This window comes from Limanda limanda, chromosome 9 (genome assembly GCF_963576545.1).
Source record: "Limanda limanda chromosome 9, fLimLim1.1, whole genome shotgun sequence".
Taxonomy (NCBI): Eukaryota; Metazoa; Chordata; class Actinopteri; order Pleuronectiformes; family Pleuronectidae; genus Limanda; species Limanda limanda.
This window is the reverse complement of record NC_083644.1, coordinates 9,139,224-9,155,519: the sequence shown is the minus strand read 5'-3', so window position 1 is coordinate 9,155,519 and position 16,296 is coordinate 9,139,224. Positions and strand designations below refer to the sequence as shown.

General features: G+C 40.7%; 1 protein-coding gene and 1 pseudogene across 1 annotated transcript; one reads left to right on the top strand and one right to left on the bottom strand.

Annotated features, from left to right (window-relative positions):
- Positions 1 to 440: 440 nt before the first annotated feature.
- Positions 441 to 6,209, bottom strand: LOC133010605 (uncharacterized; annotated as a pseudogene).
- Positions 6,210 to 6,414: 205 nt separating this feature from the next.
- LOC133010604 (receptor-type tyrosine-protein phosphatase C-like) lies at positions 6,415 to 16,244 on the top strand. The gene is given in 14 exon segments (XM_061078198.1): positions 6,415 to 6,418; positions 6,673 to 6,770; positions 6,995 to 7,120; positions 8,460 to 8,617; positions 8,998 to 9,133; positions 9,485 to 9,634; positions 9,915 to 10,005; positions 10,083 to 10,195; positions 10,407 to 10,541; positions 10,625 to 10,747; positions 10,834 to 10,985; positions 14,915 to 15,050; positions 15,964 to 16,016; positions 16,018 to 16,244. Coding segments are annotated over 14 exon segments (1,641 nt in total). The 3' UTR covers positions 16,184 to 16,244.
- The last annotated feature ends 52 nt before the right edge of the window (positions 16,245 to 16,296 follow it).

Here is a 16,296-nt window from a genome sequence, read left to right as displayed (position 1 = left end):
CCAGACATTGATGTAAACATTAATGAGACCACAATGAACAGTATTCAACAAGTGAATCCACTTGAAAATGATGGGAACCATGGAATAGATGTGTTTTCTTCTCTTCTGCATTTTCTTCTATGAAAAACATCGGAGTTATGTAAGGTTTTGTTAAAACATTGTTTGGTTTACTTCACTTGTGCAGTTTTCTCAGTGAATTACAAGACAGTTATGTTAAAGTTTTAACATTGTTTTATTAAAACAAATGAACATAAACATTTGTTCAACGCATTTTTTCCAAAAAAACAGACTGAGAGACAAGCGGAGACTGAGACAGACAGAGGGAGAAACAGACAGACACATAAGAGACGGACGGATAAGAGACAGAGGGGGAGATGACTATCAGTGTGAGGGGAAGAACAGTTGTATTTTTTTTCCTTTTTCATAGACAGAGCATACGTTTATGCCCTGCCAAACCCATATGAGTTCCCTAATGCGAAGTCAAACTTCTCCTTAAACTGTTGATATGACACATGTAGTGGCAACTTGATGCAGTTGACACATGTGTTGGCCAGAGGGAAAACGGTGTACATGAGAAGTCGTCATCTTCCTGCTGAATGAACTGGACAGAGGGAGTTGGAGAAAAGCCAATCGGTGGTAGCGCAGATGCTCCAGTTGCAAAGGACAATATTTTTTGTAGTTTGGATGGCCCTTCTTCCTCTATGAAAACAGAAAAACAGTGTGGTAGTTGGTCCAATTAACGTATATATGAAACAGCAACTCATATCAGTTGATATTAAATAAATTGTCAAATAAGAGTATTGTACTTGAAAAAACTGAATAACTCTTATAGCAATATATTTATAAAACACCTTTCATCTTTTAACAATCTCAAGTTGCTTCTTGATGACATTACAACCAAGAAAGTAAGTACGTTTAAGCTATAATGTTTCTGTTATACAAGTATGCTTTGTAAAAAAAAACACACAAATAAAAAACAATAACACTAAAATGTAAATAGACACATAGGTTTACTTGTACACTAAACTGTCAATTACCCTCTGCATCCTGGAGATAGTCTCTCCAGAAGGTAACAACTATCTCCTCAGCAGCTCTCTTGTTGCTCCCTTCTGGAGACAGCCAAATTCTGAAAACATCATCCACCTGGTCAGCAGTCAGAGTGCTTGGCTCATAGCAGAACAGGGGGCGAAAACTGTCTGGATGCCTTCGGATTTTTTCCAGAACCCCAAGAGTTTTCAGTCCTTCACAGAATCTGTACAAATAACATGGAATTTTGCAGAATTTAATTAGGGTTCCTAATTCACTTGTGCATTGTCAATTTACTTAGTTTTATATATAAATAATATATTTTGTTGGTCTATGGGTAAAATTCTGATTGCTATTCTGATTAATCTGACTACAAACAACCAACACCTCTGAATACCTTTGAAATGGACCTTGAACCCTGTAGATGACCTGGAACATGACAATGTCATGTACCAGCAAATCCCTGTCTCCTATAGATCGCATAGGCCTCAGACATCCTGCATTGGCCAAGTAGTCAAGTAGAGGTTCCTTTGTCACCTCAAGGTCCTCAAGGGTTGTACTTTCAGATACCTAGCATCACAAGGAGCATCAGGATGGTTTGTTATGGAAGCTACTTATTAGTAAGAACCCAGACACTGGATGTCTGCATAATTACCATGGGTGTCCAAGGGTGCCCTAACTTGTTTTCTTCCACATAGCTACAATGTGATAAACAATAAGGAAAAAACGCTTTGCCGACAACCTGTAGGAAGTGAGCATTCAGCAATGAGCAGACTGGGCTGGATTGGTACTCCCTCTCAAAATGGAAAACGGCAAGAGAATATTGTAATGTAACCTAATTCTAATGCAAGATAACATTTACACTACCAACTGACCTTTTTGACTTTTTCCAAAAGTTCCATGTCAGCTATGTCTTCTACCACTGGTTTTGCTGAACCATCAACCAGAAGAGAAAATACTGTTGGTGAGAGGAAGTTTGGAGGCGGACCGCCATGTACCAAGCTTACAGCAATGGCTCTGCCAGCTGTGTAGTACCGGTCCTCTCTTAGAGCTTCAAAACAACAGGATAAAAGGAAATGTAATATTGATAAATACATAAAGACCCACTACCACATAAAATAATGGATTTCATTGTGCCATTAAATAAATTGTAAATCAGTTCAAAAGCTAAAAGTTGTATGTAAAAAAATCCCCATAACTTAAAATGGTCATTACCAGCACTGTTAAGAGCCAAGTTCTTGCTGTTTTCTTTTCCCTCAAACATGGGTGACCTTGCCATGGTCTCCATCAGCAGCCTCAAGAATTCTCTCCTTGGCCCTCCTAAATCAACCCCTTCCTCATTTCTCCCCATGTCATCTGAGAATTTTACACAGATCATCATATTGGGGTTATAGGACACCCTTTGGAATCCTCGCACGGCTCCCTCCCAGACAGCAGAGCGATTTATATTAAATTTGCACTGTTGTTTTGTGCTAATTTTGCTTGAGAGTTCCAGCAGTATCTCTTGAACCGGGACCTTTTCCACACTATAAAGACAAAATCAAAAACAAATGATCAGATATGACAAAATAATCTTAAAATGAAATAGTTCACATCGACTACCTGATCACATCATCCTCAAAAGTGGACACATTCTGTGTTTGTGCTACTCACATTTGACTATCCATACTGGCAATTATAGCCTGGTTTAATTCCTCATCATCTGAAGAGTCATCAGGATGAGCAGCCATAAGTGTTAAATATGAAGAGTAGTCTTCATCATGACCGCTTGTGCCAGGGTTGCCATCACTTCTTGCAAGGCAGCCTCCATCGTGACCACTAGTGCCACTTTCTTGCATTGCTGTACGCCTTTCAACACTCCTGGTGGCGTGTATGATGCCATAGCCATGTTCATCACCACTGCTAGTGCCAGGGTTGTCTTCTCCATCCTGACTGCTAGTACAGGGGTCATCCTTACTCATTGGTCTAACACTTGTAGCAACCCTGATGGTGCTAGGTCTGTCAGAGTGGATTTGTGGACCATCAACTTCCAAACAGTCATCATCCTTGTCCTTAGCAGTTGCACAACTGCTTAATGTTGATCTGGTAGTGATGTGGGAACATTCATTTTCTTCATCTGAGTCAGTCTTAAAAAGAGAAGAAAGAAGACCAAAAATATATATCAAAAGCAAAAATTACAACTTTGAAATTTAATAACCATATTGGAAACAAGTTATTGTTTGACCAATTCAAACAAGAAACCTTTGTTTGCGCTTTTCTCTGGTTTGATTGCTCTCAAACCTTTGCGTTAATTGAATATATATTGTATACTGCTACTAGTAATAAACAGTTTACGTTTCATTTTCCAAAGATACAATTCTATTTAGTGAAATGTATTAAAAACAAATAAAAGAAAGAAAGCAAACTTACTAAAAGGGTCCTTGATGGTCTCACATACAGGCCTTTAGTTCTAAAAATCTTATGGATTAGCATTCCATTCAGCTCCTGGCCCTCCTGGAGTTTAGGGGACACCAGCTTATTGCCACAACCCATTAGAAACTGGAGGCTACAAAGAAGATGGGGATATTACAACAACAAAAAATGCTTTTAGGCTATGTAGTTTGTTGTACAATGGATTAGTGTATGTGAGTGTGTTTGTCTCCTTGGTTTCTTGCTCCTACGAGGTATGTGACCGAGTCATGTACATTTTATAACAAATGCTATTGTATTATGTTTGTAATAATCATGATTGCACTTTGTAAACCTATGTTTGTTCTTTAAAGTGTTCTATAGATAAAGATTATTATAATATTAATTACAAAGTAAGAAAAAAAAAAGTATTTACCTGACATCCTCTGGAATGTGTTCAACAAAACCATCTCTGATGCGTTCCATAACAGTCTGGTGGTCCCAGGCCTTCTGGAATTCAAAGGCACTGAGGATGTGCCCATGTTTGTGTAACCGTAATTTTGGACCTTGTTTGCACACTGTTCCCCATGATGGATTGGGAAGTAATATTACGTCCTTGTTGAAATGGTCATGCTGCTGTGACCGAGCTCTGAAAAAAGAATGTAACTCTTAAGACTACATGAAAACAGCCACTACACGTTAAGTCATGCTACCATAGATACATAAAATACAGAGACCACAGTCGTAGAACAACATACAAACTTGTACAAATAATAGATATCCCACATTTACTCCTTCGAGTTTAATATTGTTCATTTATTCATACAGTAGGCTAGGCTAGTGTCGTAGGGGTGAACTAGCCAGCTAGCAAACTGCACACGATGGTAATATGAGTTCAGTAAAGTTGGCAAAACATTCACAGATTCGGACTTCCTGGATCAATAAGTCTTAAGCGAAACGTTGTTAAAGCACAAACGCTGCATAATTCCCACCGTAGTAATGTGGACAACGGGCTACAGGCGAGTTTTCATCAATATGAGTCGTCCTCCGTGATGAACACATAACATTGGTGTCTATGGACAGCCTGCTGAGAAACGTGCGCAGGGACCGTCTACAAAGTGCAACACCGAAAAGCGATATTACAAAAATATTCAATAACCTCATTTTAATACTGTATATTCTCACCAAAATCATGTCACAGGTCCAGCGAGTCCTGCTGGCTGTGCTACAGTACACAGTTTGGGGAAAAGTGATTTGGGGAAAATGTAAAGTATTACAGTGAAGTTAATGAAAAGTTTTCATAAGAAATATTCTCCAAAATTAAACAAAATCACTTTTTCCCAAACGTAGTACTGTAGCACAGCAAACAGGACTTTTTTTTTAATTTGTACTGTTGCATAGTCAGCAGGACTCGCTGGACCTGTGACATGATTTTGGTGAGAATTTACAGTATTAGACCGAAATTATTGAATATTTTCCATAATAAATATTTCCCAAAATTATGCGAAATCACTTTTCCCCAAACTTAGTACTGTATCATAGCCAGCAGGAGACCCTGGATCTGTGACATGATTTTTGTGACAATATACAGTAATAGACCGAAGTTATTGAATAATATTCATATCTAATATTTCCGAAAATTACGCTAAATCACTTTTCCCCAAACTTAGTACTGTAGCATTTTGGTGAGAATATACAGTAGTACAGTGAAATTATTGAATCATTTCCCTAAAAAGTATTTCCCAAAATTATGATAAATTACATTTTTTTAAACTTTGTACTGTAGCATAGTCAGCAGGACTCCCTGGATCTGTGACATGATTTTGGTGAGAATATACAGTATTACGGTGAGGTTATTGAATATTTTTGTAATATCTCTTTTCGGTGTTGCACTTTGTAGACGGTCCCTGCGCACTTGTTTCTCAGCAAGCTGTACATAGACACCAATGTTATGTGTCCATCACAGAGGACGACTCATATTGATGAAAACTCGCCTGTAGCTCGTTGTCCACATTACTACGGTGGGAATTATGCAGCGTTTGTGCTTTAAGGATCCTCTCCGTTATGACTCATGCTTTATGCATGTCAAGACGCTTGTCTCGGTCACGTCACTTTTTCGCTGAACACAAACCAACACGTTATTTGTCGGACCCATTTGTCAACAAACCAGGTGAATCCAGCATGTCTGTTTAAGAAGAAGATCAGCTGCTGGAGATCACAAGTGACGGCGGCCTTAAAAATATGTTTGAGAAAACCACTCTGCCGTCGTCCTTGATTATAAAAAAATAGTTTGTTGCATGCTCGTTACTGCTAAAAGTAGTGGAATTACAGTAACGCGTTACTCCCAACACTGGCTTTAACAACGTTTCGCTTATGACTTATTGACCCGGGAAGTCTGAATCTGTGAATATCTTGCCAACTTTAGTGAACTGGTAATATGAAAGATAATTTCAAACTCCGACTACGTATAATTACCTTTTTCTCCTCATGCCTTTTGATGTCCATGTGCCGAAGTGCTGCTGCGCTTGATAGCGGGGTGCAGGTGCACAGTTTCTCCTGACTGGACCTGCAGCAGACAGTGGCACGCCGCTGCGCTGCCGGGACGGAAAGAGAGCTGCTAGGTGGCTGTCCAGTGTATCCGCACCTGGAGCTGCTGCAACGACCGGCTGCTGCCGAACAGTTGAGGCCTCAGACAGTGTTCTGATTGTCTCCGCTGAGGCCAATATGTTGTTTAGTAACGCCGTTGCTTCTGCTAAATTGCTTGAGGGCTGTTGAGCACATGGTTGAGATTCCATCCTTGATCACCTTCCTTTTCAACTGAAACACCTTCCGTTTCAACTGAAACACCTTCCGTTTCAACTGAAACACCTTCCTTTTCAACTGAAACACCTTCCGTTTCAACTGAAACACCTTCCTTTTCAACTGAAACACCTTCCGTTTCACCTGAAACACCTTCCGTTTTAACTGAAATTTTCATATGTTTGTATGAGAGCTTTTCATATGTGCGTGTGAGAGCTTTTCAGTTGTGTGAGTGAGCGTATAGTTTTTCAGTAGTGTTTGTGAGAGCATTGCAGTTGTGTGTGTGAGAGCTTTTCAGTTGTGTGTGTGAGCGTATAGTTTTTCAGTAGTGTGTGTGAGAGCATTTCATATGTGTGTGTGAGAGCTTTTCAGTTGTGTGTGTGAGAGGGTATTCTGAATAATGTCCCTCACGGCCCCTCATAGCTCCCTGTGTGCATTTACATTCCGTGTGTGTGTTAGGGCCCAAGGATGAGACTTTGGGGGACTTCTGGAGGATGGTCTGGGAGCAGCAGTCATCTATTATCGTCATGGTAACCCGCTGTGAAGAGGGAAACCGGGTAAGAACGACAGCTTTAACATATATATATATATATATATATATATATATATATATATATATATATATATATATATATATATATATATATATATATACATATATATATATATATATATATATATATATATATATACAGTTTTGACTGACTGCATATTTTAATTTTGGGTTAAAATACTCAACCAGCAGGATTTAATGTGCTCTCTCTCCTGTCACGTGTCACAGGTTAAGTGTTCACAGTACTGGCCGGCTCCAGATCGGGAGGCCGAGATCTTTGAGGAGTTTGTAGTGAAGCTGAACTCAGAGGAGATCTGTCCGGATTACACCATCCGTCACCTCAGCCTAACTAACGTGAGTCTCCATTAAAATAATTGAATATTTAAAATTGTATTAATGTTTTGTAAGTGTCTGGATATGTCAATCAATCAATCAATCAAGTTTTATTTGTATAGCCCACATTCACAAATAACAATTCGTCTCATGGGGCTTTAACATTGTGTGACATCCTCTGTCCTTAACCCTCAACAAGAGTAAGGAAAAACTACTAAAAACCCTTTTCACAGGTAAAAATATGTAGAAACCTCAGAGAGAGCCACATGTGAGGGATCCCTCTCTCAGGACGGACAGAAGTGCAATAGATGTCAGGTGTAAGAAAACATCAGGATTTTTAGCAGCATCCATTAGGCTAAACATTTTTCAATACTATGTGTCAGGCAGTCCCGCTGCAATCACAGTCTCTGGCCAGCAGCAAGACCACGATCCAGCATCAGGATGGGATCCACTATAATCCACAGTCATTGTCCACCGCCGCCAGTTAGAATCCATTATCAGCTGCCGCCTCGGTCGTGGTCCCTCATCATCCGATGCCAACGCGACAAAGGATCCTCCATTACAACGACGATCAGCTGGCACGATACAGAATCCACCGAACTGGATCCACCATTGCGACCTCCGACACGCGATCCACAATCATAATCCATGGTGCGGCCACAGCTGTGGCCCTGCATCCGCGGGCGCTAAGGCACAGAAACTCCGGGAAAAGGGGTCAAGTTAGTAACATGTACTGATCAGATAAGAATTATCTTGATGTGATAAATATGGAGAAAAGGAAGGAGAAGCAGGAAAGAGAAGCTCCGTGTGTCTTGTGTCATAAATTCCCTGTGCGTCTTAGCATCATCAGGGGTTTTTGCCATTTAATCAAATTTGGAACATCGCACAAATTAGCTCTAACTATAAGCTTTATAAAAAAGGAAGGTTTTGAGTCTACTTTTAAACGAACAGAGCGTGTCTGCCTCCCTAACTGAAAGTGAGAGATTATTCCACAGCAGTGGGGCTTGATGGCTAAAAGCTCTGGCTCCTACTCTACTTTTAGAGACTTTAGGGACAACAAGTAAACCTGAGTTCTGGGATCGGAGTGCTCTAGTAGGTTGATATGGAACTAACATCTCTTTAAGGTAAAGAGGTGCCATATCATTAAGGGCCTTGAAGGTGAGGAGGAGAATTTTAAATTCTATTCTAGATTTAACAGGAAGCCAGTGTAGCGATGCTAATACTGGAGAAATGTGCTCTCTTTTCTTAGTTCTCGTCATATGTGTGATCTTTAATGCAACAAATATAATTGTGTTCATGCTTTGGTGCGTGTGTGTGTGTGTGTGTGTGTGTGTGTGTGTGTGTGTGTGTGTGTCAGCAGAAGAGGGAGAAGAGCTCAGACAGGGAGGTGACTCACATCCAGTTCATGAGCTGGCCCGCCCACGGCGTCCCAACGGAGCCACACCTCCTCCTGAAACTGAGGCGGCGCGTCAACGCTTTCAAGAACTTCTTCAGCGGCCCGATCATCGTCCACTGCAGGTACGTGATGCAGGCTCCCATTCTGTGGCCAGCTGCTGCTCTACCGCTCACTGTTTTTAGAATTACAATTATCATCATGAGCGACATTCAGTGGTAGAAAGTCATTAAACATATTCAATTTTACTTCACTCTCCTTCCTCTTTTTTTACTATCTTACATTTACCCAGTTAATAGTTACATTTTATATCCACATTATGAGATTTTTTTGTTTGTAATTTTAATTTAAATTTTTTTATTTAATTTATTGTTTCCCTCTCTGAACATGCTCCTTCCAGAATTATACTGAAAAGGATTTATCAGACCATTTCATCTGTATTTCTCTATTAAAACTAATGGAATTAATGAAATTGATTAACACAGTGGCGTTCTCTCATGCCCAGTGCTGGAGTGGGTAGAACAGGGACTTATATCGGCATTGATGTCATGATGGAGGCTATGGAGGTGGAGGGCAGAGTGGACATCTACGGTAACATGGTCAGACTCCGCAGACAGAGATGCCTCATGGTTCAAGTGGAGGTGAAATAACAGTTTAAATCCTATTTTGTACCGTGTGTGTACGTCTGTGTGAAAGTATGTGTGTCTGATTAGAACTAAATTTATGATGATACATTAAAACTGCAGAGAGCTGTTAGAAATTCCAGTAAACTAATAAATATACAGAGATTATATGTGAAAATGTATATATGGACAGGCAGGAATTAATCACGTATCATAGGCAGACACAAAAGAAGTCAGAGTTTACAGAAGTATTTAGTAAATGTAATGAATGAATATATATATAGAACTTTTTTAATTGATCAAGTTTTTGATTTACTATGATTTGAATTGTGTATTATGTGTATATGAAGTACAATTGTCCTCACGTAGGCCCAGTACATCCTGATTCATCAGGCTCTGGTGGAGCACAACCAGTTTGGAGAGACTGAGATCCCACTGTCCGAGGTCCACAGCACACTGAGCACACTCACAGAGAAAACTTCTGAAAGTGAACCCACCCTGATGGAGGAGGAGTTTGACGTATGGCACTTTATTTATTTATTATTTGTAAGGACATTTATAATAATAATAATAATAATAATAATAAACTTTGTATAAAACAGCTATAAACCAGAGAAAGACAATGAGATCATAATAGCAGATAATTTGTTTGATGTAAACAAGTGAATCACTGGTTTCTATAGTAACTGAACTGAGATTTGCACCTACAACCACAGATTAACTTGTATTAACACAAAAGTTAAATGTTTTTAATCCTTAATATGTTAATGATAGTTTGAAAAATTCTCTTGCAATTCAGAGAGTCCCCACATTTCATAAATGGAGGACGTTCAATACGGGGATCACTGAGGAGAACAGGGGGAAGAACAGCCCTTCGTCTGTCATCCCATGTGAGTATCATCTCAGCACGGAGATGAATTATTTTTACGCAACAGAATAACAACTAAGGTAACATATCAACCCTCAGATGACTACAACCGAGTGCTGCTGAATCTCAATGAAGGATGCAGTCATGTCAGTGACCCTGAAGATGAAGAGGATGAGGAATCCTGTAGATACATCAATGCCTCCCATATAAATGTATGATTATTTTAAGGACACTTTCTATTTGTTTATCTCATAACCTGTTTCTGTGTCAAACTGAGCAGGACACCAGGTGAAAATGACGTACTCAGATCACGTGAATGAGTCTTCCCTTTCCGAGTCTTTGGTGGTGGTGATAGTGGTCATCTTATTTGTGTGGCTGATGCACGACAGTAGATGACAGTAGATGTTTGTCTTGCTCTCACAGGGATACTGGGGCCCACGTGCCCTCATCGCAGCTCAGACTCCACTGCCGGACACCATGGCTGACTTCTGGTTGATGGTTTACCAGAAGAAAGTGTCCACTCTTGTCATGCTCTCAGAGGAGAATAAGGTGCCTAAAGTACCACGCACATATGTCACTACATCAACCATACATATACGTAAAAAATACATCACACAGTGCCTTTGCATATATGTTCACAGGAGTCTGACGCTGTGTACTGGGATAAGGACAAGAAGTCATTTGGGGACTTGGAGGTGGAGGTGGTGAGCACAGACGCCACGCCGACCTTCATCAGACGCAATCTGATGATCCGCCACGTCAAGGTAACACAAGAGTTCCTCTGCAGCTGTAACTGAGTCTGCTCTGTCTCCACAGCTGTCAGTTTATTGGTCATTGCTTCTGTCAACAGAAGACAGAGAGTCGCTCGGTGAAGCAGTTCCAGTTCCTGAAGTGGGTGAACAGGGAGCTGCCGGAGACGCCTCAGTGCCTCGCAGACATGATGAAGGAGATCAAGAAGGGCGATGGAGGCAGCAAATCACAGACGACCGTGGTCCACTGCAAGTAAGACAACACAGGAGATGTCCTCTGGAAACAAGACTTCTGGAAAGAAGGAATTCTCAAAGCTCCATTTTGCCTCTACGATCTCTTTTGGAAGAAAGATGTTTTATTTTAGCTGCTTCAAATTCGTCATTTTTGAGCGACCTGTTAGAGCTGAGCAGTTGTGCACCAATTACTTATATTATGAATTAATGATAAAAATCCTAATAACATTTGTTTAGGGTAGATTGTAGTGTCACCTCATTAATAGGATGATATGTATCTGATTCCTGTCTGGAAGGATTTAGCGTGTAGCCTGGGTGCCAGACGAACTTAGCCCGGCCCACAACATTTGAGTTCGGGAAGTTCGGTCTGGCATTGCTCCGTTGGGGAGAAACTATGCCCGATCAGAAGCTGATCGGACCAATCAAATTGTCAGGGCGGGCTTTATACGATGATGGACAGATGATCTACAGCAGGGATGCCAGGGTGAAATTGGACAGGGGGCCAGATTTTTTCAAGCAAGACCTCAGGGGGCCGGATTACACTTTCGGACTGAAAAGGCCAAACACTGACTCAACACATGGATAGGTAGGTTATTTGAAATTATTCATGAAGGCCTACACATCAATAAGAAATTGCATCGGCACCAAAATAGCCTCACAATGAGGCCTAAAATTACATAGCCTAAAGCAGGAGACAGTTACCCTCTAAAAATGTTACATTTTCCTATCCATGCAAGTAGCCTACATTTATAAATTAGAAATGCAACAAAATAGACTAGGTGCCAACAAAACACATTTCCTATAAATAACACAAGTGTAAACTGTTAATTACTTTTATTATATTTATTGAAGGCTTGCACATGAAAACAAGTCAATGCAAAATAACGCCAATTAAAAGAAGGCCAGGCCAAGTAGGCCTAAACGAGTCACAGAAAGAAAGCGCCAGAATAAAGTAGTCCAACATTAGACCATGTGATTGAATATCCAGTAGGAATTAGTAAAACAAAACGGTTCTTGAAAAAATAGGCAAATATGAGCTATCTAAAAACTAAATTGGCTCAATAACAGATGAGGCACATTAACTTTGCCAGTCATCACCAGTCACCAACCCATATTTCCACACACCCATGTGCCTTTATGGCACTAGCCTGGCTATCAGTCAACCCCAGCCCCTTTTATTCCCTCCCCCCCATATCACACTGGAAATTATAAAATATATCATACTCTCTGTATATTCTTTGTATACATAAGTCTATATACACATATTTATACATGTGTACATGTTATAATTTCTATTATTATATCAATATTACTATTATTAGTATATATACTGTTGCTGCCATTATTACTATATACTGCTTTTATATTGGTATAATTACTATCATATATAAATATATATTATGTTATATTATATACTATATATACTGTACTATTCTTATATACTCTCTAACAATAACATTACCATCTGTTTTTTATTCTTTCTACCTCAATATTTTTTATTTTATTCTATTGTATTGTATTTTTGTATTTTATTGTATTCAAATGTACCGGCTGCTATGACAACTTAATTTCCCTTCGGAAAGTAATCTATCTATCTATCTATCTATCTATCTATCTATCTATCTATCTATCTATCTATCTATCTATCTATCTATCTATCTATCTATCTATCTATCTATCTATCTATCTATCTATCTATCTATCTATCTATCTATCTATCTATCTATCTATCTATCTATCTATCTATCTATCTATCTATCTATCTATCTATCAACACTCGTCTTCTCCCTCCACTTCCTCATTCACCCCTGACACGCCAACGAACCAGCCAATGAGAGCCTGTCATCCCACACAGCCATTGGTCAAGAACTGTCACATGTCCGACCCCGACCTATTCACAGACACTCAGGACATCTCAGTACTTATTCAACACGGTGTACTTAGCGGAACATTCATAACAACCACATATCAAGCAGTCAAACAGAACAGAACTCAACTATCAGTTCGTTACAATATGTATTAAAATAAAACGAACCTTCGTGTGTATCTCGACATTTGGAGAATACGGCTTGCTGTTTCTGTAGCGATGATGCTAGCTCGTTTAGCTTTTGAGTCCGGAGTTGCCCTGTGTACTCGCCGTATTTCTCGGCGTGGGTCTCGTAGTGTCGTTTGATGTTGTACTCCTTTAGTACAGCCACTTGTTGACGACAGATAAGACACACGGGTTTGCCTCTTACTTCCCAAAAGAAATAATTTTCTCTCCATCTATCCTGAAAGATGCGAGCTTCAGTGTCGACCTTCCTCTTCTTTGACAACATCTCGATCAGCACTACCGGCGCTGCTGAGGCGGGCAGCAGCAACAGACCGACTAACGGAGTCCACCGAAAATTTTAATTTTTTTTTTTTTTTTAAATTCCATCAAAATTAAATTAAAATTTATATTCTCCCCTTATCACCCTCGGGCCGGATGTGATGTACAGTCGGGCCGGGTCCGGCCCGCGGGCCGTAACCCTGGCATCACTGATCTACAGGGACGTTATCAACCACGTCACCAAAGAGCGCTCCCTGCCGCTGGAGAGCTGAGATGTGACGATGCTGCCATTGAGTCTGTTCCAGCAGACATCGACAGCGCATTCATTTTGAAAGAGGAACAGAGGAACGCGATCAAGGCATTTGTAGATCGAAAAGATGTTTTTGCCGTCCTCCTACGGGATTCGGAAAAAGTTTAATTTATCAGCTGGCCCCGATGCTGCAGGCACACAAGCAGTCATATAAATACAAAGAGAGTGGGGGGGGGGGCGCTACGCTCCTCAGCACATATGAGACAAAAAAGACACATGTTGGGACACTGTTGCAGTTAATGTTGGAGCAACAAGGAAGTTTATGCTTGAAAAAAACGATTAGCTGCCGTTTTTACTCCTCGCTGTTCTCCTGCAGAGCCATGACAGCGGAGCTCTGGATGCGCAGCGTGCGGATCAGCAGCTCTGTAGATTTCTGGTAGCGACGGATCTCTCTCAGAGCCTCCCTACCGGCCGGTCGCGGTCCCAGGCTGGTCGCGGTCCCGGACCTGTACCGGGCCAGTCGCGGTACCGGGCCGGTCGCGGTCCCGGGCCGGTCGTGAGGCTCTGAGAGAGATCCGTAGCGGGCTTCTTAACGCTGCCGGGGACCGGGGCTCTCACGAGCAGCCCTGGTCTCCAGCTGCTTCCTGGGGGCTTTGCCTCCGGTGGATATACGAGCGGCATTTGCAGCATTTCAATTGATTTATTTAGAGAGTGAATAAACTCGTAAAACAGACAACTGACAACAACTATGCGTCGCTTGACATACGTCACATACTACGTTGCTCTGATTGGTTGTAGGTCTATCCAATTGAGCGAAGAGGCATTTTGTTTCCTGGTTTTGGTTGAAACACGCCCCATAATCACAGCCCAATGGAGCAGTATCAGACTCATATTCTGACTAGAATAATGAGTATGACAACGTCAGGCTAGTTAGCGTGGTCTCTAGAAAAAAAGACAATCTGAAAGATTGTGTTTTGTTATTTTTTCTCCGATCAACAATACAAATATGTACAGATCTAAAATATGTTATATTGAAATAAAGTATATAAATAACAAGTATATACAAATATGTGCATTTTAATTGTATATTACTTGGATACATATTCTAAAAGTTTTACTAAAAATACTTGAAAATCCTCTAAAAAGTATTGTAGGAAAAAAGAAAATGTATTTGCTGAGTGTGACCAATAAGCAACAATTATATTTATCATTCTACTGTTCTAACTTATGATTTAGGAACAACCAATGACACGGGTTTATCCCATTGTTTAAAAGTTTAGAAAATCCTAATGTTTCACTTTTTCTGAATAGTGACGATAATGATATAAAAAGAAAAGAAAACCAAATGAGAACAGTAAATAAATGTCTGTGTGCTCCCTCTCTTCAGTGACGGCTCGTCCCGCTCAGGGGTTTTCTGCGCCCTGTGGAATCTGCTGGACTGCGCTAAGACCGAGAAAGTGGTGGATGTTTTCCAGGTGGTCAAGACTTTACGCAAGGAGAGACAGAGCATGATCTCCAGCCTGGTAAGAAAAAGGACAACTCAGGATCTGTCAGGACTTGTGGTTTAACACAAAGGGTGCTCTTAGTCTATATTTCTGCTATTTGCCAACAAATCCCATGAAATAACCAAATCCCAGCACTTTTACCTCACTTCCCAGTTTTTGGCTCTAAGACCCAAGCCCATCATTTACTATGGAAGCTTCAAAAACAAGTCATTTAGAATCACTATTTTCATTTTACAAGCAGCTAACCATGTAGCAAATTAGGTTTTAAATCATCTGGGCACTGTTCTGTGTAACAATTGAATCTCTTATTTGAAGCAGCATAGTTTTCCCTTATTGAATTCACAGCAGCAAGACAAAGCAAACTACGTCCGTCTTCTTTATTTTCACCTTATTGGGAACAACTTGTGTTTAGAGCATTTGACTAAACATAAGACCAAAGAGATGTGGCATGCATATAAATAATTTAAAACGTCTGCGAATTAATCTTAAAAACATCTGTATTGGATAAAAAGTCTGGTTTGGGCAGTTGTTTGGTGCACAACTGAAGTTATGTCCCTCACATCCGCTGGTGGCCACTAACACCTGCTAACATCCACTGGTAGCTGGTTATTTAAACTGTGCAGAAGACCTTCAGACGTACAAGAGATATTCACCGTCTTGTCCCCTAAAAGTTCTGCAGCTTTGCGTGTTGTTGTTCGACTTCCAGTGACGTAATCACGGATTTTCTCTATCGGGAAATTATTTTTCCGATGTTACGACACCACGTGAATGTATTACGTCGCAGAGGAATCAGCACAGATATAAGTGTGTCTGTCTTGACACATCACTCATCATTTCATCGGCTTTAGTTCTGATAATTTGGGGGGAAGTCCGCACAGAAATCTTTATACAACGACATGGGTTAATGTTTCCTCCTGTGTGTCTCTCTCAGGAGCAGTACCAGGTCCTGTATGACACAGTGCAGATGGTCTTCCCTGTCCAGAATTATCAGTGAAACCGCAGCAGCCGAGCAGCCAGACAGCGCTGCCAGCAGCCAGCAGCAGGAGGCGGCAGAGAGCACTCACCTGGTGGCTGAGGAAGACAAGGAAGAGGAGCCTGGGAAAGAGTCCTTGCTGATGGAAGACACCAGCACCGTCCCTCTGAACGTGTGAGGAGCAGCGACACACGGGGCTGAGCCTTTTCCTGAGGAGATTTGTGCTGCAGCTCAATGCTTTCTTTTCAGTTTCTCCATGAATGTACAGAAGCTGTTAAACTCAATGTGGTT